This window comes from Meyerozyma guilliermondii, genomic scaffold, assembly GCF_000149425.1.
Source record: "Meyerozyma guilliermondii ATCC 6260 scaffold_4 genomic scaffold, whole genome shotgun sequence".
Lineage (NCBI taxonomy): Eukaryota > Fungi > Ascomycota > Pichiomycetes > Serinales > Debaryomycetaceae > Meyerozyma > Meyerozyma guilliermondii.
Window position 1 is genome coordinate 757,563 of NW_001809797.1, and position 22,327 is coordinate 779,889.

At 44.3% G+C, this 22,327-nt stretch overlaps 15 protein-coding genes across 15 annotated transcripts; 12 read left to right on the forward strand and 3 right to left on the reverse strand. All coding sequences in view use genetic code 12, as the record gives it.

Annotated features, from left to right (window-relative positions):
- Window positions 1-9: 9 nt before the first annotated feature.
- Window positions 10-1,326, forward strand: PGUG_03673 (uncharacterized protein; the record flags this gene model as incomplete). The annotated part of the gene is made up of 1 exon (XM_001484242.1): window positions 10-1,326. One exon carries the CDS (start codon window positions 10-12, stop codon window positions 1,324-1,326), a length of 1,317 nt encoding a protein of 438 aa, XP_001484292.2.
- Window positions 1,327-1,534: 208 nt separating this feature from the next.
- PGUG_03674 (uncharacterized protein) lies at window positions 1,535-2,842 on the forward strand (the record flags this gene model as incomplete). Its single annotated transcript, XM_001484243.1, has 1 exon — window positions 1,535-2,842. The coding sequence occupies one exon, from the start codon at window positions 1,535-1,537 to the stop codon at window positions 2,840-2,842; it is 1,308 nt and encodes a 435-aa protein (XP_001484293.2).
- Window positions 2,843-2,909: 67 nt separating this feature from the next.
- Window positions 2,910-4,154, forward strand: PGUG_03675 (putative serine/threonine protein kinase; the record flags this gene model as incomplete). The annotated part of the gene is made up of 1 exon (XM_001484244.1): window positions 2,910-4,154. One exon carries the CDS (start codon window positions 2,910-2,912, stop codon window positions 4,152-4,154), a length of 1,245 nt encoding a protein of 414 aa, XP_001484294.2.
- Window positions 4,155-4,711: 557 nt separating this feature from the next.
- On the forward strand, window positions 4,712-7,288 carry PGUG_03676 (uncharacterized protein; the record flags this gene model as incomplete). Its single annotated transcript, XM_001484245.1, has 1 exon — window positions 4,712-7,288. The coding sequence occupies one exon, from the start codon at window positions 4,712-4,714 to the stop codon at window positions 7,286-7,288; it is 2,577 nt and encodes an 858-aa protein (XP_001484295.2).
- Window positions 7,289-7,363: 75 nt separating this feature from the next.
- On the forward strand, window positions 7,364-9,271 carry EXO1 (Rad2 family nuclease; the record flags this gene model as incomplete). Its single annotated transcript, XM_001484246.1, has 1 exon — window positions 7,364-9,271. One exon carries the CDS (start codon window positions 7,364-7,366, stop codon window positions 9,269-9,271), a length of 1,908 nt encoding a protein of 635 aa, XP_001484296.2.
- A 32-nt stretch (window positions 9,272-9,303) lies between these two features.
- Window positions 9,304-9,873, reverse strand: PGUG_03678 (uncharacterized protein; the record flags this gene model as incomplete). Its single annotated transcript, XM_001484248.1, has 1 exon — window positions 9,304-9,873. The coding sequence occupies one exon, from the start codon at window positions 9,871-9,873 to the stop codon at window positions 9,304-9,306; it is 570 nt and encodes a 189-aa protein (XP_001484298.1).
- PGUG_03679 (uncharacterized protein) lies at window positions 9,816-10,946 on the forward strand (the record flags this gene model as incomplete). The annotated part of the gene is made up of 1 exon (XM_001484247.1): window positions 9,816-10,946. One exon carries the CDS (start codon window positions 9,816-9,818, stop codon window positions 10,944-10,946), a length of 1,131 nt encoding a protein of 376 aa, XP_001484297.2.
- Window positions 10,947-11,030: 84 nt separating this feature from the next.
- TFB3 (TFIIH/NER complex subunit) lies at window positions 11,031-11,996 on the reverse strand (the record flags this gene model as incomplete). Its single annotated transcript, XM_001484249.1, has 1 exon — window positions 11,031-11,996. The coding sequence occupies one exon, from the start codon at window positions 11,994-11,996 to the stop codon at window positions 11,031-11,033; it is 966 nt and encodes a 321-aa protein (XP_001484299.2).
- A 94-nt stretch (window positions 11,997-12,090) lies between these two features.
- PGUG_03681 (palmitoyltransferase) lies at window positions 12,091-12,765 on the forward strand (the record flags this gene model as incomplete). The annotated part of the gene is made up of 1 exon (XM_001484250.1): window positions 12,091-12,765. One exon carries the CDS (start codon window positions 12,091-12,093, stop codon window positions 12,763-12,765), a length of 675 nt encoding a protein of 224 aa, XP_001484300.2.
- PGUG_03682 (uncharacterized protein) lies at window positions 12,657-13,346 on the forward strand (the record flags this gene model as incomplete). Its single annotated transcript, XM_001484251.1, has 1 exon — window positions 12,657-13,346. One exon carries the CDS (start codon window positions 12,657-12,659, stop codon window positions 13,344-13,346), a length of 690 nt encoding a protein of 229 aa, XP_001484301.2.
- A 68-nt stretch (window positions 13,347-13,414) lies between these two features.
- PGUG_03683 (uncharacterized protein) lies at window positions 13,415-14,743 on the forward strand (the record flags this gene model as incomplete). Its single annotated transcript, XM_001484252.1, has 1 exon — window positions 13,415-14,743. The coding sequence occupies one exon, from the start codon at window positions 13,415-13,417 to the stop codon at window positions 14,741-14,743; it is 1,329 nt and encodes a 442-aa protein (XP_001484302.2).
- Window positions 14,744-15,284: 541 nt separating this feature from the next.
- PGUG_03684 (uncharacterized protein) lies at window positions 15,285-15,518 on the reverse strand (the record flags this gene model as incomplete). The annotated part of the gene is made up of 1 exon (XM_001484253.1): window positions 15,285-15,518. The coding sequence occupies one exon, from the start codon at window positions 15,516-15,518 to the stop codon at window positions 15,285-15,287; it is 234 nt and encodes a 77-aa protein (XP_001484303.2).
- A 387-nt stretch (window positions 15,519-15,905) lies between these two features.
- Window positions 15,906-17,000, forward strand: YIM1 (Yim1p; the record flags this gene model as incomplete). Its single annotated transcript, XM_001484254.1, has 1 exon — window positions 15,906-17,000. The coding sequence occupies one exon, from the start codon at window positions 15,906-15,908 to the stop codon at window positions 16,998-17,000; it is 1,095 nt and encodes a 364-aa protein (XP_001484304.2).
- Window positions 17,001-17,226: 226 nt separating this feature from the next.
- On the forward strand, window positions 17,227-19,515 carry STE11 (mitogen-activated protein kinase kinase kinase; the record flags this gene model as incomplete). The annotated part of the gene is made up of 1 exon (XM_001484255.1): window positions 17,227-19,515. One exon carries the CDS (start codon window positions 17,227-17,229, stop codon window positions 19,513-19,515), a length of 2,289 nt encoding a protein of 762 aa, XP_001484305.2.
- A 277-nt stretch (window positions 19,516-19,792) lies between these two features.
- On the forward strand, window positions 19,793-22,225 carry PGUG_03687 (protein kinase; the record flags this gene model as incomplete). Its single annotated transcript, XM_001484256.1, has 1 exon — window positions 19,793-22,225. The coding sequence occupies one exon, from the start codon at window positions 19,793-19,795 to the stop codon at window positions 22,223-22,225; it is 2,433 nt and encodes an 810-aa protein (XP_001484306.2).
- Window positions 22,226-22,327: the final 102 nt, after the last annotated feature.

Sequence of the window (22,327 nt, forward strand, 5' to 3'; positions counted from 1 at the left end):
CCATCAGTGATGGATCTAAGCTCCTTGTCCTTTCCTTATAGCCAGAAAAGCGACCTAATATCGCTTTCCAAAGTGTCTTTCACAAACATAGATGACAGTTTTCGCTACACTTTTGAACTCCAAAATGGCAAATGCTCCGTCATAACCAAAACAGAAACGTCTTCTGGCACCAAAATCCTCGAAGAGCCATTGGAATTTGTTCAAAATGTGGATTCTGACAATGTTTCGGCTCCATTATTGACAAAAGTGCCTGCAACCTTTTTCAAAATCAAGCTATCGTTGTATATAAATGGCTTCCTAAATACCACTGATCGAGCTATTTATATACTCAAATCTCGAAAAAGTCCCGATATCCACCAGTTACAAGGTGGTTCGTTGCTGCCCTCCACAGAACTATCCAAAATCAATTATCAAAGCTTACCGCTAACTAGTGGAGAAAAAGACCAAAAAATTGTCATTAATGATACCTTTAGTAACAGTCTCTTCCAAGGGTGTTCATTGACAATCTCACTCTGGGACTACGATCCAACAGAAAACTCATATACGCAACTCTTTCAGTTCAAGGTTTATGTTGAAGAAACGAACGATGGTCTCAATGCTGGGGAAGACACAAAACAACCAACCGAACCTGCAACAACTAAAGTGTCTGATTTCCGAAAAGCATTCAACTTTCACCTCGAAGATGGGCCCGAATTTCGCAAGATTTTACTGACGTACGAGTCTGAAGTTCTGCTGTTCCGCAAGAGCTTTGTCGGCTTCAGCGAAGAGATAAAGTTGCTAGAGCATTATCTCAAACGAGTCAACAACTCCAAATCACGGATCATCGATTACTTTAACCAGGTCACCTCATTCCAAAAAATTCTCCCTCGTGAACGTATAAAACTGGAGTTTTCCAGCTCATTGGATTCGTTGTTTGACCCATTCAATCATAATGTTCGGTTTCTCCTCTCGCGAGTGCTTCCGGCCACCATGCTACAGAAAGCCATTACTTATGTTCCTGTGGACAGTGGTGCTAATGCGGACTTTTTGGGGTCAGTAGAGCTCTCTCACATCAAGAAGCAATTCGAAGCTCGCTCAAAGGACTACTATAGTTGGTTGAACAAGTACCTTTCCAACGAAAAAGAACGACCCGAGCTGAAGCTTCTTGCGAAAAGAAAAACTTTCGAGCTCTCCAAATTTGACTACTTGAACCAACTCAACATGGCATTTAATAACCAATATCTCAACCAAATTCTCGAAAACGTCTTCCCGGTTCATTCGCTTGAGCTCCGTTCAAGGTGCTACTATCTTCATAGACACAAAAGCATTCGAAGACAAGTCCCATGAATCAGATCTCTTGTCTGATGAGTACACCATCTACTTCAACATTATCTCACGGTTCAACAGTGAAAAGCATCAACTCCGACAATTGATTGAGGCTAGTAGAACCAACGAGGAGCTCTCGAGTCTCATAGCACAAAATCGTCTCAATCGTACAACCGAAGCTACAGATACAGAACTGAAAACCGAAGATCCGATTGTTACAAAGTCCAATATGGATATGGTCTTTCAAAGGTCTTCGGAACCCGATAACGCTGTCACGGCGATTCCAATTAATACTGACCAAATTTCAGAAAAATCGGGTATTTTGTTTACTCTAGGTGGACAAGGTAAGCAAGGATGGCACAAGGAATGGATTGTTCTTTCACGAGGACGATTAACGGAATATTCAGATTGGAGACTGGGGAAATCTCAGGTGAAGAAACCCATAGATATTGCTCTCACAAGCGTCAAAGCAGTGAACCATGATAGACGGCAATATTGCTTCCAGATAAGTACTTCCGACGGACACCACCACACGTTTCAAACATTCAATGAAGAAGAGCGTTCGAAATGGCTTCGAGCTCTCTACAATGCTGGCCAACAGGTTGATACTACAAAGCTAAGAGAGGACCATGGCGAGAAACAAGTGAGAAAAAACCTGGAACGAAGGAAGAACTTAGGTAGATTGAAGACAGCAGGAAACCATGTGGTCAACACTATCATACCTGGCCAAACCCATGATTTGTCGGTGTCTCCTGTGTCGATTCATTCCAAGCAAGAAAGTGAGATGGATTATCTTGCAGCCGTGAGATTCAACCCGGACGACTTGAACAACATCTGTGCTGACTGTGGCAGTACTGAAGCCGTCGAATGGGTATCCATCAACTTTTTAACGGTGTTTTGTGTACGGTGTTCTTCGTCGCACCGTAGTTTGGGTTCTCATATCACTCGAATTAAGTCGCTAAAGTTGGACAAATTTGCCAATGAAACTGAAGCACTTTTGAAATACGTGAGTAACCGTACTGCCAACAATTATTTGGAGAGTAATTTACCGGCCAAAGAAAAAATTTCCACTAATGTTCTGGATGCGAATCGACTCGAGTTTGTTAAACGAAAATATGTGTTCAAGTCCTACTCTGAGAAGTACCCCGATGCTGATAACCTATTGGTCAGAGCGATACAAAAGATTAACGTTCCTGATGTCGCTAAATACCTCGCATGTGGAGCAGATCCCAATATGATCATCAAAATCAATGTGAACAAAGCAAAAGAAGAACCAAGCCAGTTTCGAACCGTGACTTTGTTCGAGTATTCGCTAAGGAAACTGATTGAGGTCGATACTCCCGTTGGCTCCAAAAAACTATTTGTGGTATCGGAACTTATCATCTTGAATGGTGGAAAGGCTGAAAAGTTCAACAGCAATTCTGACACACAAATCAACGAAGACAATGCTTCAGAACTCGGTCTCTCAGAAGAAGCCATAACCTACTGGAAAGCTCGCAGCTTGAGGCTTCAAGGTCTTAAGAGCCCAACGGCATAAGTATGTTTGTGGTCCCGCACCATAGGTAAAGGTGTCTGTGTTCTCGCGATTGCAAACTGCTTTTGCTATGGCAAACAAGTACTGTCTAGAAAAGTGCATAGGGAGAGGCAACTTTGGAGATGTCTATAAGGCTGCATGCAAACGCTCGGGCAAGGTTGTTGCCGTTAAAGTGGTCAACCTTGATGAATCGTTGGAAGATATGTTCTTCATGGTGCAAGAGATTCAATTTTTGTCATTGATGCGTTCACCTTATATTGTGCAATACTTGGAATCGTTTGTAGAAAACTCCAATATGTGGATTATCATGGAGTATTGTGGCGGCGGTTCTGTCGCCGATGTGTTGAGGTATTGCAAAAAATTTGATGAGAACATTGCTGCGTATATCATCAAATATGTCCTTCTTGGCCTCAGTTACCTCCACAAGCAAAAGACCGTACACAGAGATGTCAAGCTGGCCAATGTATTGGTGACAACTGACGGGACGATCAAGTTGGCTGATTTTGGAGTCAGTGGAGAAATGTCGTTTACCACCAACAAAAGAAGCACTTTTGTGGGAACCCCGTACTGGATGGCACCAGAAGTGATTGTGCATTCGAAGCTGGGCTACAACGAAAAGGCAGATATCTGGTCTACCGGCATCACCACCATTGAACTTATCAAGGGTGATCCCCCTTTAGCCGATTACGATCCCATGAAGATTTTATTCAAAATACCAAAACAGGAACCTCCGTTATTGACGGGTGATAAGTATAGCGATGAGCTCAAGGGTTTCTTGGAGAAATGTCTAGTGAAGAATCCACGCAAGCGGTCCAGTAGCACTGAATTATTGGACCATCCATTTATTGGTATTGCTGCGGAACAGCAGGATTTTTGCAAACTTCTCCGAAGACGACGCACCAGTTTCTTGGATAAATACAGAAGGCGGCCCCGAAACCCCATTAAAAGTGATACTGGAGCTGGGCCCTTGATCAATTGGGACTTTCTGTCCGATGGTATTCACGCCAATGCATTGAGCGATGCTCGTCTGTCGCCTGAAGGCAGCGGAGGGCTTCTGTCCCAGAACACCCCCGAGACAGCAGCAACTACTCCCGCATCTGGTCGGTTGGTAGTTTTGGATAATTATGGTGATTTGGTACATCTTTGTCTTGAAAGAGTCAAGGCACGGGCAAGCCTGATCACTATTGGCCAGTCGTTGGACCCATTAGAAACGCTAATCAAGGAGATCGAAGACAAGCACCCTGGATTCTGTCGGGCTATGGTGATGGAAATTGTCCATGTGTACTCCAAGGTGCATCATCGTAAGAGTGAATAGTGATTACAGTATGAACAAGAAAAAGCGAAGGTAAAATGATTAAGAAGTGCAGCAGAAGCTTAGAGTAGGTGCAGAATGAGATTGTCAAATTCACAAATTTATAATAGAAGTTGGAGAGCAGTACTCGCGGAAGAAAGGTTGCAAATTCAGAAAAATATTATGATGAGAAACATCTTTCATCGCAAATTATGGTAACATCTTCAAATCGCAAAGCAAGAAACATCACTAGAATTTGTCTCCTATATTGTATTTATTGTATTTGTTTAAGCCTTTATCAGTTCGCACCGGCTATTATAACTTAACCGCGCAACCATTTCGCAACGCGACAGGCATTGCTACAATGTTAAGGCGCCTCCACCGCGTTTCGCGCATTTCCTGCACCAAAGCGCAAGATACCCTTCAGCTGTATAAACATACTAAAGACCGTCATCACTGTTTGTACTTGAAAATCTATTGATTTCTCGGCGTGTGGACGCCCTAATTCTTGACCATTGTATCTTTGCACCATCACCATATTCATCATATCATACAAAAAGTTTTTGCTTTCTTGCTCATAGATGACCGGTCCTCCACACACTCCACGTTCTTCGGGGCCCCGAGCTGCTATAACGCCCTCTTTTAGCTTCGGCTTTGGGTTCCTGCCATCATTCCAGTTCAGCCCTTCAAGACTCATTTCTCCACAGCGTTTTTTTCAGGTGGGACTGGCGGGATCGACTCTTGCAAGGGCCATCGAGCCGAAAGAACCGCTTTCAAATAACAATACTGGCGTCTTTTCCGAGTCCAACGAACTCCAAGTACCCGCCAACGGAACCTCGTCGGCTAATGACTCGCTCAACGACAGTCTTTGGTCCATAAACTCGTCACAACATGTGACTGGGATCTCTTCAATCTACGAAGAAGAGCCTGAAAACAAACCTTACGCGACCCCAATCAAGTTGATCGTCACGAAAAGCCCCGAGAAACAACCGGGGGTGACAACCGGCCCAAATAACCCCTTTGACGTGTCGGCAAACTCACCGGACTCCGAATCGGCAGCCTTCGAAGATGGTGCCGCAACCGCTACTCAAGCCCCAGGAAGATCCCAATTAGAGCAATTGGCGTCGGCGAAGAGAAGACGCATACAGAAAACACCCTACCAGGGTCTTGACGACAGTCCCGATGATCAGAATGGCCCCGGTGGTCACGATCAGGCAGAGAGAGTGTGGACCAGCGAACTAGACAAGGTGCTTTATCTGGCGTATTTGACGTACAAGGAGTTCAAACAGACTCATGGTGACTCACCCGGCTTCAAGACCACATCCCAAAACAACATTCTCTCAACTATGATCTTCAACAAAACAGGAAGCAGACGTACATCCAAACAAATTGCATCCCGTCTCCATAGACTTCTCAGACAGACCAAACCATCATTTACTCAGTTGCCGACGGTGGAAATCCCTCAGTCAGTGCTTACATCAAGTGAAGAAGTGTCACCACTTCATACCACCAGCAAGCAGATGCATGATGATATGAGTTCATTGCTTGTGTCTTCACCATTTCCTGAAACTTCCATTGACGAAAAGTACGTGTTGACACCATCGGACATTACCATTGCTTATATCAATCGGATAGATGCCACCAAATCCATTCAATTCACCAAGCTTCTGTCAGTAAATGATAGAACGATGGACATTAGTCAGATGCGTGAGCTTCTTACGCCGCCAGTGAATGAACTTTTCAAAGACTCATTCCTCTCAAAAACAAGCTCGAAGGGCATATCAATAAGTCATATTCAGCATTGCATCAACATCAGCACCCACAGCCTGTCGCCTCATTCGGCGTCTTCTCCTCTTGGGTCATTATCTACCGATGATGGATACTTTAAAGCAAATATCAAGATTCGTGTCGAAGCAAACCGCCCTCCAAACAGCGTCCTTGCATGGAAATGTTACACCCAGATATTCAAAGAAGATCAAAGCATTCTCAAATATAATGAAGATGTGAATGCCTATCCATTAGGAGAAAAGTATGAGCTTCCCATATCGTTTCTGAAACAGTTTTGGTCAGGATACCTAACTTACATGCAAAATGGTGGCTATGACGAAAGTTCAATGAATGAGCTTTCTATCGTACAAGTGATATATTTTGGTGATGGTGACTTTGATCCAGCAAAGTCCACTGTGTGTGGAATTTTATCCCATGTTTTCTCAATCCAGCTAAATTCCGAAGGAAAGTCTGATGTTACGACTATCAAACTAGCAGATAGCAAAGCCAAAGGATCCTTCTCTGAAGAACAACTGGTGATGTCTGCTCCTCCTCCGCTCAAAGTGGAACCATGTCAGCGTCCCAAGTTTGATGGACCAGTCAGTGCTCCGATTTACAATGCATCGATTGTGACTAATTTGAATCAAGAGTTAATCAGAAAACAAGAGGAGTTCAAAAGGGGAGATATCTCTCCAGGGCGTTCCATGTCCATCTACAGTCCTTTCTCCGGACAGCCTACTCCCCGACATTTTAGCACTTCAACACCAGCCAAAGACCTGCCTGGTTTATACAAGCAACCAATGCCCCAAGGACATATGATACACCGTAATATGCAGCCATATCCTCAACCGGGCCTTGATAATGGTATGAACCGAGAGCAAGCCTTTCAACTTTATCAGCACCTTCCTCAACAAATGCACCACTACCAAGCACCTCCACAGCAAGTCAATGTCATGCAAAATATGATTCCAATGAGTCAAGACCCACAACAAATGCCGCAAGAAATGCAGCAGAATATCATGAATCAACACAGGTTAATGATGCAATATCAAGCACAATATCCACCAGTGTTGCAGCCAACCATAACGGTGCCCAACTCAGCCCCTGCATCACAAACGTATTTCTTCCAAGGTTCCGAACGTCAGCCAGTGGCAGCGCCACCTCCTACGAAACCTACGGCTTCGTCATCTTACCATCCACCATTGTCTACAACCGACACCAACAAGTCCAAGCCAATGGAAATCACATTCGTACCAATTCTTGAGTATGATCCTTCGAAGAACATCCCCAAAAAGCAGCGTATACCATCCAACTCGTCAGTCAATAAGATTGGCATGGGAGTTCATCGGTATGCACAGGTAAGTATGTACGAACCAAACAAGAAGAAATAGCATCAATGTACGATATAAGTATGACAAAAAAAAAACCAAGAAAAACCACTTATAATTTTTCAACACACTCATGCCATGCGTCTCTCTATTACTTTACTACATGACTACAATACTTTACCACTTTTCTGTGCTACCTTTTTTCCCCACCTCATCTCACTCAATTTGTTTGTGAATAAAATCGCGTCCGCGTATTTCATCTTACAACTACCTCCAACCAACACAAGTAGTATGGGTGTCACTGGACTTTTGCAACATTTGAAAGAGATCCAGGAACCCTCTAATCTTGCCTCATACAAAGGCAAAACATTGGCTGTAGATACCTACGGATGGTTGCATCGTGGGCTCATTTCTTGTGCCCAAGAACTTTGTCAAAATCAACCCACACGAAAATACGTCAATTCGGTGATTAAAAAAGTCGATATGCTTCGTCATTTTGGGGTGGAGCCTTACTTGGTGTTTGATGGAGCATATCTTCCTACAAAGGCAGAAACAGCAAAAGAACGTAGGATTAAACGAGAGGAAGCACAGCAAAAAGCCGACCTCCTCCTAAAACGAGGAGATAGAAAACTGGCATGGAAAGAGTTCATGAAAGCTGCTGGGGTCACACCGGAGATGGCCAAGTCCATCATGGTGGAGTTGGATGCCAGAAAAGTCAAGTATGTGGTGGCTCCATACGAAGCTGATCCACAAATGGTTTACTTGGAAAAAATTGGCGCTGTTGATGGAATATTATCAGAAGATTCCGATTTGCTTATATTCGGGTGCCAGCGTCTTATTACAAAGCTTAATGATTACGGAGAATGCGTGGTGATTGACCGTGCAAACTTTCCCAAAGTCAAGAAGATTCCACAATTGTCAAGTTATACTCAACAACAATTGAGACTTGTGGCCATGCTAGCGGGTTGTGACTATACTAAAGGAATTCCTGGCATTGGTTTAAAGACGGCATTCACACTCGTTTGGAAACATGGAGACCTAAACAGCGTTCTCTCGGCATTGGACGCCGAGGGAAAAGTCCCTGACACATTTGCCGACGAAGTCTTCAATGCAGACCTTGCGTTCCAGTTTCAAAAGGTGTTTGATCCGTTTGAAAAATCACTCAAGACATTGAACGAATATCCTAGTGATCTTGGCATCGCTATCGAGAAAATTGAAGCTTGTTGCGGACAAACTCTTGATGGTGATCTCCATTACCGCATATGTAGGGGTCATGTCCACCCCAATACTCATGAACCACTCATTTCCAGGGAGCACAATATCACTTTGAAGAGCAAATCAATGACCGTGGAAACAACTTCCACAAGAAAAACCTCCATCGAACAATACTTCTCAAGCAACATGGTACAGAGCACACCAAAGAAGAGCGCCCTGACGTCAGCCATTCAAAAGGTTTCACCTGTCAGTAAGAAAATTCTGAAAGTGATCTCGTCTGCACGTAGTCCTCAAGCTTTACAAACCAGCAAGTTCTTCGTCAAAGCAACATCACAAAAAGAAACTCAAGTGGTCAAATCTCTTCAAACAAAAACCACGATTTCTGAGCCCACCAGACCACGGAAATTGGAACCAGTATCTGATTCGAGTTTGATGGAGGATTCGGATCTTCCCGACGAATTTTCTTCGCCTTTCAAGATGAAGGTTATGGGTACTATGGAAGAGGTTGATACTGATGAGGACAGAGAAGAAGTCAAAAAGGCAGCTCTGGCCGACTTTGATGTCAATGAGTCAGACGATGACATACAAGAGTCGCCAGTAAAATCGACCCATCTTGCAAGTGTGGGCAAATTGTTACGTCAACATTATCTGTGTGGGTCTGAATCCGTCGTTGATAAACAAGCGCTTCTTGGTAGAAGACCGCTCCAGGCGATAGACCACAATAAAAAGAGGACCAATGAGGATAATACTCAAAAGACCAAGAGACCCAAACCTTCAGGACCTGTTCAACTGGGCACCACAAAACTTCAAAGATTTGCATTCACAAGATAAAGTCACCATGATATCGTACATTAACTGATATATTATAAGCCACGAAGATGGCAGGCGCTGATAGCCAATCTGGTTAGCGTTGGGTAGGAATCGGCGCCTACAGCGTCGTTGAGCTTATAAAGTTTTTTGAACTTGGAGACATCAACGAACGAAGACAATGTCTCATCTTCAATTTTTATATTTTCGGGCCTGGAATCGGAAGACAACAAGCCTTCAAGATGCTGGTTTACGGTTGCAAAATTCTCGTTTCCGGTAGTGATGTGAACGACTATGACACTGGAACATCCTTCTTCAACTCCAAAAGAACGAAATGCATCAGTTATCTTGTTTGTGGGAGAGAGATTGAATATAATCTCGGTGTTCAATGTCTTTGCTTTCATACAATCAAACTCCTTGTTTAGTATGGACTTGTGGATACTGTTCAAAAGTAATTCTTGAGAAAGAATGAAGTTGGTATTTAAGAAGCAAAAATCATAATTCTTGTCCGCTGCCACAAGATGTTCTTTAACCTCCTTGAGCTTCTCGGCGCTCACGCCTGTGAAGCATGTGGCAAATATGCGATATTGTGGGAATTGAGGAAAACTATACGTTGAATACACCATTCGATCTGTTCCAAAAGTTTTCAAAACCACTTAATAACGTTTTTCCTGCACACACTCGCCTACATCGAATAGTGCGTATCATTGAAGGTGATGTTATGGGAAATTCCAGAGTGCCGACAGAGCTCGTTGACGACCTCTTTCACCCTCGTGCTCCTGGTGAGCGACGAACAGTGTACCCAGAACAAATATTACAACTTTCAGACAACGGATTGCGATATAACGCCTGTTTTCAACGGTACACTCGGCAGTTTGTAGACGACCGTCCCGACCAGATGGTTCGATGGCATGGATCTGCTATTGAGAATGCCCTGAACAGCATCATTACTGTGTGGAACGAGAACGATCGAGGTGTTGTTTCGCGAGAACGAAACGAAAAGGACCAGGCTTCCACGCGAGCAAATGCAGCTACATCACTCTTTTCTTGGTCGACCGATAAAAGTTACCTTGAGCAAAAGAGAGCCAAAAATTCCACCAGCGACCACAGTCCCCCAAAGCCAGAAGCCAGAGAAAAATCGAGATTCCAGACGTCCGAGTCATTGAGTAACAAGCTCGGTCGAATCGTGGAGATCGAGTCGAATAGATTCATACGGGCACGGCTCAAAGAGATAAGTCTTCACCACAGCGAGCAGATGTCGCAGCAAATCAGTGAGCGAAAGCGTAGAGACCACGAACGACATTTGGAGCGGTTGAAGTTGAAGGAAGAACAGTACAACAAAGAGCTCGAGCAGGCGATGAAGGAGAAGAAGGGCGGATTTTTTTCTCTTTTCAACTTCAGCAATCAACAGCTGAATGTGCTGCCTTCTAAATCAGATCTCTTTAACGAAACTCTCTTTGATGTTGAGGAAGCAGAGTCCCCCTCCAAGCCGTCCTCAGTAGCGGAGAGTCCCAGAAAAAAAATTGATGATGATGCTGGTGACACTTCCGATGAGGACTTTACTGAGTTCACGACAAGCCCGCCGCCGCTGATGCCACCACTGGTGCTGCCACTGGTGTCACAGCTGGTTCCCACGACAGCAACTCTGAAGGTGGACCACAAGCACGAAAGTAATGATGTTAGTCTATTAGATTTATAGATGATGTAGTCTATCTTATAGATGCTTATGATGACTATCTTATGATGTAAGTCTATCTTATGCTTATAATGACTATAGATGCTGTCATGCCTTTTCTCGTTGGACCAAACAGCCCAATCCCATGAATGCCTGGTCCAATGCTCGTTCGTATACTGCTTCCGGTCGCCAGCCTGCTCCAAGGTATTCTTTGTCTTTTGCAAGTTTGGCCAAATGAGGTTCATTGTACTGGTTATCCAACGTGTAGTATGATGTGAGGTCTCGGTCGCCCTGGAATGGTGTGAATGGAGTCTTGGGCATCTCAGCAGCCAATGCCTTGGCATGTTGAGCAAGAGGGTTGGTGTTCTCGAACTGCTGTTCTAGTTGGCTGGTGATCTGTTGGAGTTGCTGCTTACGCATAGACAACCTCTTGTTGACCCGAGAATTGTTCTGTGCGATAATCTCATCGGAATCAATGTTAGAGGAGGAAAGACGATCCAACAATGATTGTTTCTGTTGTTTCTGATACTCCAAATCTTCCAACTCCATTTGATGCTGAATCTTCAACTTCTCCTGCTTCATGCGCTCCATGGCTTCCTGGTACTTTTCCAAATCGGACGTCTTTTGACTCTCTCTCATATTGATCTCGAGTATATCAATTTTGTGGTCTTGTTCATACTTTTTGATTTCTTGTTCTGTAGCTTCTACGTCAACTCCGTTGATAAGATTGAATACCAAGGTTTCCACATGCTCCAAATACAGATTGTATTCCTTAAGATCATCGAAATCGTCTTCGGTCTTGTTGTATATGGCACTGATTCTACGACGAAGATCCACTTCTTTTTCGATTTTCAAGTCGTCAAAAACCTGTTTTTTGAACTTGTTCTTCCTCAAAATCTTCCCACATTTGGGATACGGACACGGAGCTGGTCCTAATGAGAATATTCGGTCGACACATGATTCACAAATGTTGTGGTAGCATTCTGGATTTATCAAAAAATTCATGTTGGGAGACAAGTACCTATCGGTCTTGCAAATGGGACACATGTCCCGTGAGCGTTCATCGTCTATCATGGCAAAGTTTCGGTTATTAATAATTGTGCAAGCTTAATTCAATCTCCATTCTGATGGAACTTGCACCCAATGCACCCGCATCCAAATCTGATTGATGTCTAGAGACTGGAAGATGCCGCCGTCTCTACCGCCTCCTTTACAAGTACTTGTGCAATCGGTGGTGCCATTTTTGGTATTATTGGCGTTTGCTTACTCGAACTATGCCATAGGGTATCGTTTGGGTTACAAGGAGATCTACGAGCACAATTCTCATGGCGCAGCGATAACATTATGGGTTTTATTTGGGTTTAGTCAAACGATAACTTTCTACTATTGGCTCCAGGTGTACATCAAGGGTCCTGGGATGAGTCCCGTGTTTCCTGCTTTTGATTTGTATGCAAATATTGATTCTTTACCGGAATATTTCATGTGTGATGAGAATGGATATCCATACTGGTGCACCACATGTCAGTCATTAAAGGTCCCTAGAAGCTTTCATTCCCGACGATCAAACTACTGCATACTCAAGTTTGATCATTATTGCATTTGGTTGGGAAGTCTGCTTGGCGTTTCCAATTATATTTATTTCTTTAAGCTTGCCGTGTGGCTCATAGTGATGATAATTATAGCCTTGGTTTTCTTGATCGTGTACACAAAATCAAACCGAGACCGTGGCACCCGATGCCATCGATGGAAACTTCATTGCCATGTATGTTGTGGCTGGGTTTTTGGTTCATCATGGCTGGTGGGTTGCTTGTTAGCCATATCTGGTATATTCTACGGGGATTAACAACCATGGATGATCTTTCCGTCAAACAGCAAAAACGCTACTTGCGCTGGCAGCAGGCGAAACAAGCTGGGAAAGCAGGAAACCGGCCATCTCCCCGTCAGGAAGACGGTAAACGCTACATAAATCTTCGTCACCAAGATGGGTCCCGAGTTGTCGTTCGTTATAGCATCAAGGACCGGCCATATTCCTTCTCTCCGAGCCGAAACTGGATCCATACATTCCTCAATGGCAACTCTCTCGTCTACAATGACATTTTACCAGAGACCAAGTATACGTTTTCTCGGCTCATTGCAGCCATAGCAGTTTCATTTGTTCCATTTACGGAAACCCTTTTCAGATCAAAAACCAAAACTTCCGATCCCCCTTCCGTTACCGACCATTATAACGATTATAACCAAGCAATTTCACCTTCTTTTCGAAATTTAATTGAAAGCAAAATTGCTGCTGGAGACTTCACAATTGCAGCTCATTATCGAGCCTTTACAGAAGCGGAAGCAAAGACAGTGTCAGAGAGAGATACGAGCGATACTAAGGGTATAATTGATACTAACGGTATGAGCGAAACTACTGATCTAAATTAGCATATATAATACATTAGGGTGGTTCGCATTCTTCATCGCAGCTGCGAAATCTAATCTAATCTCATCTTATGAATTTAATCGGAGAAATCGTAGAGAAGGAAATCGAGCCACCCGCAGAATTTAAGGCATCTGATATAACATCAGGGTTCCCCGCAGCTGATCTTTTGAAGAAGAAGCGTGCTCTGAAGTTCAAATCGGCCCAAAAAGCAAATATCACCAAAGCACCAAATAATCAGAATGACACCAAACCCACCAAAAATACCCTGGAGGCCCAGAAAATACACCAAGAGAACCTTGACAAGATAGCAAGTATGACTGATGCTGAAATTATGCAAGAACAACAAGAATTACTAAGTGGACTTGATCCCAATTTGGTCAAAAATTTGCTTAAGCGAAGTACGGCTCGTTCGAAAGACCACCATGATGACCACCAGCATGCGGAGGGGTACGATGGATGGATAGGTGGCGCTAGGGATGGATCTAAGGCTGATTTGGGTCACTTGGATGAGAATGATGTAAATCGAGCTCTAGGCTTGAACGACAGTACCAAGAAGTCAGTGAGTTTTGCGCCCACCATAGACTACCAGGAGCTTGATGACGGCGAAAAGCAGAATCTTGGCACCTGGGAAGACGTGGACGATGTGAAACAGTTGGCTGTTAATACGAATGCTGTTGAACCAGACGACCAGGTTGCGCCAGAAGAGTACCAGCTTTTGTCTGAGGAAGCAGAAAACGGAGAAGAAGGCGTTCATTTTCCCAAGCCAGTAAGTGATAAAGATGAGGATCTTGATCTTGACGACCCCAATTTTTTCGATAAACTTCACGACAAGTATTATCCTGATCTACCCAAGGAGACCAGTAAGCTCTCCTGGATGACCACTCCCGTTCCACAAATCGTCCACACTACGTATGAGTCAGTTTCCGACATACGATTTGACTTTAAGGGAAACATTGTCGAACTTCCAGACACAAAAGAGTCTATTAATAAGATTCCGACCTATCTAGGACTCCACCACCATTCCGATTCTCCAAATCTTGCGGGCTATACCTTGCCTGAACTTGCACATTTGTCGAGGTCTGTAGTTCCTGGACAGAGGTGTATCAGTATCAAGACCCTAGGTAGAATTCTTCACAAGTTGGGACTACACAAGTACAACGTTGCCGCAGAAGTGAGCGCTGAAATCAACGAACAATTTGAAGACATGATCTGGAGTATTGTTGAAGAACTTCGCATTATAGACACCTTGACTGAGGCTGCGGACGAAAACAGAACCAAGAACTTGTCGGTTCGAAACTATGCCTTGGAAGCACTTTGGTTGTGGAGACAAGGAGGAGGAAGAAAAGGTAGAAAAGAAAAGCATTCCATCGAGGAAAACATAGAAGACTACATTAGTTGATTGCATGTACATATCCGTATAACGAACAAGTGGTAAAACTAGTACTTGTTCAATATAATGGTGATTCAAAGTCACAACACAAAACGTGAAAGTGGTTGAATCGCTGCTGTTTAAAACAGCAGAAAAAAAGGATAGACTTGTTCTACGCACATAGACACATCGAGCCGGTCAAGGAGGGCTGGGTAGCCAACTGGTCAACTTAAGTTGTGCGTGGCTACAAAGAAAATGGTAATGTATGTATTGGAGTAGAATGTAAAAAAAATTGTCTAGTGAAAATAATAGGTGTTTTATGCAGTCCGCGACATAGGAAGAGAATGAAAGGAGATCATAAAGGTAATCACACCTTATGTTTTACTGAATCGATATGATTACGAATTTGCAGCCTTTCTACGAAACCATGTTGACATCATTTTTCACATTTCATATAAAGCTACAAACAAACCGGTCTCGGGACTGGTATAATTGAGTCCAATTAAGCACAAATTAGCCGAATTGAGCACAAATTATCAAAAGTCCAATGGAGTACAGATTTGCATTCTCCTTAACCAGTAGAACCGTAAGTAGCCCCGTTGTCACCTCCCAAGCTTACATAGGACTCACTGTAAGGGTAGCACAGAATGATGTAATAGCAGTGAAGTAAACCAGGAATAAAGCCAAGAAGACACAACAAAATGTTGATCCAGAAATCAGGCGATGCAATTCCCCTCTTCACCAACACGGGAATAGGAGGAATGAAGAAGCCTATCAAGACCAAGAGCCAATCACGAGCATGCATGACGAGTATCAGAAGCTATATTTGGTAGGATGAACGAAAGAGGTTCAATAGCAATAGTAGCAAGGAGTCAATCACCCGCACTGATAAAGAATATGACCTTGACCCGTACACCCATAGTTGGGGCGAAGTGGTGCGACCGCCCAGGGAATTTCTACGAAAAGCGATCGAGAGAAAGGACGAAATAAATTTTTTTATTCGGAAAATGTTAGCTATAGGTGCTACTAACTATATCCGCTGTTGAAAAGACTTTTTTAAAAGACTTTTCTAATTGTCTTTTTTAGTTTCCTTTTTTCCATCAAGTTCTTTCCTTTCCGTTCCTTGGCCCCGCTCTGCATATCATCTCGTGCCTCAACTAAATTATAGTTCCACTTACGGTATTTTGCCACCATGGTATTCACCACACCAACGCTTTCGTACGAAGCGGTAGAATACGCAAACAACTGCAGTGAACCCCAATGGGTGCCCAAGAAGCTCACCTTAACCAAGCAGAAAAATAGCGAAGAATACGGCGCTGGTGACCACCAAATTCTCGTCAGGGTCCATGCTGCGTCTTTGAATCCAGTGGACTCGATGTTGTACAACACCTATAATCGTGTGGTTGGATATTTGAAAGGAAGGCTGGGAATGGGCATTGATTACTCTGGTACAATTGTCAGTATTGGAGTCTCTGCCGCCAAGAAAACCGACTTGACGGTGGGCGATGAAGTTTGTGGGATGTATATGCACCCATTTTTTTCCGGAACGGTAGCAGAATACTTGCTTATAGACCCCAAAAAGGATCCGGCTATCACTCGAAAGCCGAGGTCAATTGACTTAACAATGGCGTCTGCTTGGCCCTTGGTATACGGCACAGCACACCAGATGATTGAAGCCACGCGAGTCAAGAAAGGCGACAAGGTATTGGTTCTTGGAGGCGCTACTGCAGTGGGCCGTATGGCGATCCAGATTGTGGCCCAGTACTATAATCCCAGCAAGATAGTGGCTACATGTTCTGGAAACTCGGCGCCATTGGTAAAAAAGTTGGGAGCTGACGACATCATCGACTACACCAGCTATGCCAGCTTGAAGGAGCCAGTTGAAAGAGAAGCCGCAACTGCCAAATTTGATGTCATTTTGGACTGCGTTGGCAACAGCGACTTGTTTGGCACGATGGACAAAATTGTTCAAAGAAATGGCCATTACATCACCATTTGCGGTGAAAAGAAACACAAATACAATTCCATCTCCTTTGTTTCGGAAGCCTACAGCCAGCTCTTCGTTGTTGCAAGAACCGTGCTTTGTTACGTAGGCTACAACCAGTACAACTACCGGTTCTTGCTTGCCTCCCCGGGCTCATGGATCCACGATGGAGCCCACCGTTTGGACAACGGCATAGAGGTTGCAATAGACAGCACTTACTCCAAGGCTGATTTTGCCAAGGCGTTTGCCCGGTTGCGTTCGAACAGAGCCTCAGGAAAGATTATCGTCAAGTGTACCGAATAAGAAACCTAAATAAGCATTAAGCTTACAATGCTATCTATATAGTATATTGGTCGACTATTTAATTTCTATCTTCTCACTTCATATCTTCTTCTCACTTCATATTTCCTTCCTCTACTTCCTTCCTCACTCTTTCCATTTCTTCTCACTTCTTCTCACTCTTCCCTTTCTCACTACCCTACCTCACATTCCGCTTATCGTGCGCGTCGCTATTCTGCCAACACTTACCATGAGTTCCAGTGTCTTGGAACCTCCAGCACCTTCAGCCGCGCTGACAGAACACCTACCAACGCCCACAAGCGATACCTCGAGTTTGAAGCTGTGGCTTTCGGATCTCAACTGCCAACAATATGTTCAAAACTTCGTAGACGCTGGCGTAACTTTCGACCTTTTGAGTGAACTAGACACGGCAGCTCTCCGTGAGCTTGGAGTTACTCGTGTTGGCGATCGTATACGCCTAGAAAATGCCATAGGAGCGCTCAAATTGGAAAAATTAAAGAATATCATCTCGGTGGAAAACTTGTATAAAACCCTAGAATTGCAGTTGCTGGCTCCAGGGTCGGCTGGAGGACTCAGAGACGACCGATCTCAAGAGTCTTCGGTAATGTTCTACTCTGGGTCTACGGGAGGCTCTTCAACGTCGTTTTTACAGCCCAATTCGTCGCTAGCAACAGGGTCTGCGACTTCAAAAGATGGTAAAGATACGAAGACGGTGTCGTTTATTCTATCCGACGGGTCTGTGAAAAGAGTCAACGTGTCGGGATGCTTCAATGCCCAGAGTATCAAGAGAAAAGTGCTCAAAAGACTCGGGGTTCGACAGCAAGACGACCCTTACGCAACATACATCCACACTTCTTCGTCAGAAAATACCCTTAGTCTCTTGTACGACGTCGAGTTGGTGACCATCTGCTACTCCCCTGACCGTCTTGAGAAAAACAGACTCATACTCTGTCCTCAGGGCGAAGCTCCAACACCCGCTGCTATCGAGACGTCCAAGAAAATTATGCTCAAATTTGAAAGACACAACCGGATCAAAAGTCACGACGACTTGAGCCAGTATCATATTCCAGCACAACCCAAGCCCCAGGCGCCTACCATGCGTAACTTTTTCGGACAAAGACCTCCAAGTGAGTTGATTTCGCTGAACTTGGCAGAGTTTTTCCCAGAAGCTCAGCAGAAGGATTTGGAAGCTACAGTTCGGAACTCTGTGCGCTACAGTGTTAACCTTTCGAAGCGCTTTACGTTGGCATCGGTCGCTGGTAGCGGTAGCTCTGTAATGGGGTCTCGGAATAGTCGAATGAGTGCGCTTCGGACGCCGTCCTTTTCCTCTGGCGACCAATCTGTCAGACGAAAAGCCAGAACAATTGGCGATATGATGGTGAACAACGTTAATGCCATTGACGACGCCAAGGCATTGAACGATAACCAGTCTATCTTCAGCAAGAGCTCGGCGGGCCAAGACCAGCGGTCGGTAGTGTCTTCAGTTCGAACCAACAAACCTACCATTTCGGCCAGTTTTGCCGATTCTAATGAGAACGATAATCGGTATTCGAGAATAGAACTCTTGAGTATAGACTCAGACGACGAGGACGATGACATATATGGCCAGTATTCGTCATTTGCAGACAGCGAAACCGTGGACAATATGGATCTATTTGAAGAAGATGGACCTAAAAATTGGCTTCAAGGTGCAAGGATCGGAGCCGGTAGTTTTGGTACCGTATTTTTGGGAATGAATACGATGACGGGAGAGCTTATGGCTGTTAAGCAAGTGTCTCTTCCTGACAAAACGAAAAATAGCAGTGTTGAAAAACTGCAGCAGAGTTTAATCGAAGCTTTGCAACATGAAATGAGTTTGTTGAAAGTATTAAATCACGAAAACATCGTGCGATACTTGGGTTCGTCTACGGATGAAAACTACTTGAACATTTTTTTGGAATACGTTCCAGGTGGATCTGTTCAATCTATGCTAAACTCGTATGGACCATTTGAGGAACCTTTGATTCGCAATTTTATACGCCAGATCTTGATTGGCTTGAGCTATTTACATGGCGAGGACATTATACACAGAGACATCAAGGGTGCTAACATCTTGATAGACATTAAAGGAACCGTCAAAATTAGTGATTTTGGAATTTCAAAGAAAGAAAGTTCCAACGAGCTGGAGTCGCAGACACAACTGCGCAGCAGAAGAAGAGCATCGCTACAAGGCTCGGTGTTCTGGATGGCACCGGAGGTGGTCAAGCAGACAGCATACACCAAGAAAGCCGATATTTGGTCGGTAGGTTGCTTAATTGTAGAAATGTTCACCGGAAAGCACCCATTTCCCGACTTGAGCCAAATGCAGGCAATCTTCAAAATTGGCACCCACATAAAACCACAAATACCCGAGTGGTGCACGGCAGAAGCCAAAGACTTTCTAACCAAGACGTTTGAAACCGACCACTCGCTTCGGCCCGACGCCGTTGATCTTCTTGAAGATGTGTTTCTAAGTCCATTGATCTTGTCCAAGAAGTAGCCGGTGCACTGGGCCTGGTATCCTGCACAACGTGTGGGAATTGCAACAGACTCTTCGCCTGACCTTCGCGGGACACGACTGCAGGAAAAACTGATCTGCTATTGTGAATACATACCAGGCCCTCGGTTTCGTTCGTTCTGTTGTAATTTTAAAGGTCTACAAGTGATTGTTTTGAACACTTTTGAATTCAATTTTGGATTTCTGCTACACAGAACTCTCAATTGATCCTAAAGTATGCACTGACCATTCACAACACTTTTGACTCATCTGAAAGATAATGGATATTCCACTTAAATCGAGACCCAAGGTCTCTATGGTGAATTTGATCGAGGAGGAAACTTTCAACAAGGCAAGGCAAAAGGCAGACACTTCCAAAGAAGAAAGCAGCGACACAATCCACATCCCTCATCATCAGACCGAACCCCGCTTGACGCAAAATGGCGACAATAATCACGGTTCTAATTACAAACTTGTTCGAACATTTTCGGAGAGTGAGGCCAACAACTTCGACTCCGAGACAGGCCATAGAATCTTTGAGGATGGCAAAATTAGACCGAAGACTTCGCGTGCCAACACCAATCAATCACAACAGGAGAGCCCTATAAAGCTATATTCTCGCTCCCACAACGAGTACATAGACGCTCCAGATTCTGGCTATGTTGCTGGACTTGAGGACGAGTATATACCGGGTCTTGATTTCGGAGATTTGATATACCGATGGAATAAATCGTCGTCTGAAAACTTGAGCACTTACGAAGGAGAAGGCGTTCCTCGGAGCAGCGCAACAACATCGATATCTAATACTCCTCTGAGCCGCAACCAGTCCTACTTGGACCTCAACGAACTTCACGCTCAGGTAGCGCCCCAGCCTATCAAGCTTCGAAATCAAGAGAACAAATTATCGTTCACAAAATTGCATGATGCGATGAAATTGAGAACTCCATCGTCTAATAGCCTTCATGACCCGCTCAGCACCAGTGTTTGTAAGGACACATCAGCTCATCGAAGCAAGAAACAGAAGTCACATCGCTACGTGGATCAAGCACATGGCGATATCAACTATGAGCAAATCATAGAGAGTCTTCCAAGTAATTTCAATGATCTTCCGTATTCCCAGAGAAAGAAGATAGTCCAGTCATTCTCTGATTCGATTGACTATTCCCAGTTTTCTCTTTTTGCCAAGGACTACTTGACAAAGTTCGGTGAAGGCCGATCGTCAAGAAGCGGTTCTACCGCCGGGAGTCTTTCAAGGCTCTCGAGAAGAAACAGCACGGTCGCTGGTCGGCTACTTGCTTTATCTTCTTCTTCGGATATCAAAAAGTTGAACGAGCCCAAGAAAAAAGTCAACGTAGATGAAAAAGGAGCCCAGGTAATGGAATACGAGTTGGGCAAAATTATCGGGTACGGTGCCTGGGGTACTATAAGAGAATGCACGGATGATAAGGGGAATGTCAGGGCCGTCAAAATAGTCAAGTCATGTCGTGAGAGAGATGAGTCTCCCGCTCGTTCGCGATCGCGGTCACCTTCAAGAATTAAAGCAAACAATAATCAAGTGTTGGAGTTCTTCAAGAAGGAGATAAAGATTTGGGAGCAGTTACATCATGCAAATATCCTACCTTTGATCAAGTATTTGGAAACTGAGAACATCATTTTTTGTTTCACAGACAAGATTCCCGGTGGAACATTATTTGACCATGTTCTGCAATGGGGTATGTTTGACACTGGGTTATCCAATAGCGTTGGTCCCATAACATTCCTGCTTGAGGCGCAGAAGGAGCGATTACTCCGGACCGCTTCTTTCGTGAAACAGATTGTTGAAGGCTTGAGATACATGCATCAAGAAAAAGGAATCGTGCATGGAGACTTAAAGCTCGAAAATGTTTTGGTGGATGACAATGATGCGAATGATATCAAAATGATTCTCTGTGATTTTGGCATGTCCCGCGTCTATACTTCGCGGCTCAATCGGGCAGTTGCCGACCACGAGTCATCGCCTACTCTCCGAAGCCGATCGTCTTTCACGCGAACAAGAAAGCCGTACCATGGAGGGCATTCTAAGCACACTACGCAACTATTTACTGATGACTCCAAAATTGGGCTCTCCAATCTTTTCAAATCTCATGGTCCATCGATGCAGTCGGTCACTCTAACGCCTACAGAATCTTTGTCTCTTGCAGATGCGCATGAACTTAAGACGAAATTTAATCATGTGGAGACCATCGATTCGGGATTGCCTCATTCGCATATAGGCTCGCTTCCTTATGCTTCCCCAGAATTGCTTTTGCCGTCTCCACCCCCGCTCGGTCCGTCGGCGGATGTATGGGCTCTTGGGGTGCTTACGTATACAATGATCGTCGGACGACTTCCGTTTCAACATCCGTATGAGCCACGTTTGAGGGCAATGATCACAGCTGGGCATTTCGACAAAGACGATTTGGCACTGGCTTGCCTCATGCAATGGAACCACACCACAGGCAACGGTTCTGCAGACGCTTCCAATTCGGGCACCACCGAAGTCATGTCAGGTTCCTCATTTACCGATGGAGGACGCGCCAGCGGCTTAGACGCACTAGCGCAGCAGTGGAGCAAGCAGGACTGCACTGAGTTCAAGTACTTGCATGACTTGGTTAATGGATGTTTGGAGTTGAATATTACTAAGAGATGGGATTTAGAGATGGTGAAGCGTTCGCTCGAAGCCACACATTGTTAGTATTGTATAGTTTTCGTGTACCACTAATATTTAGTAATGCGCCTCAAAAGTAACGAAAACATATGCATTCTCGATTGTCAAGGTATGCAGGTGCATTACGGA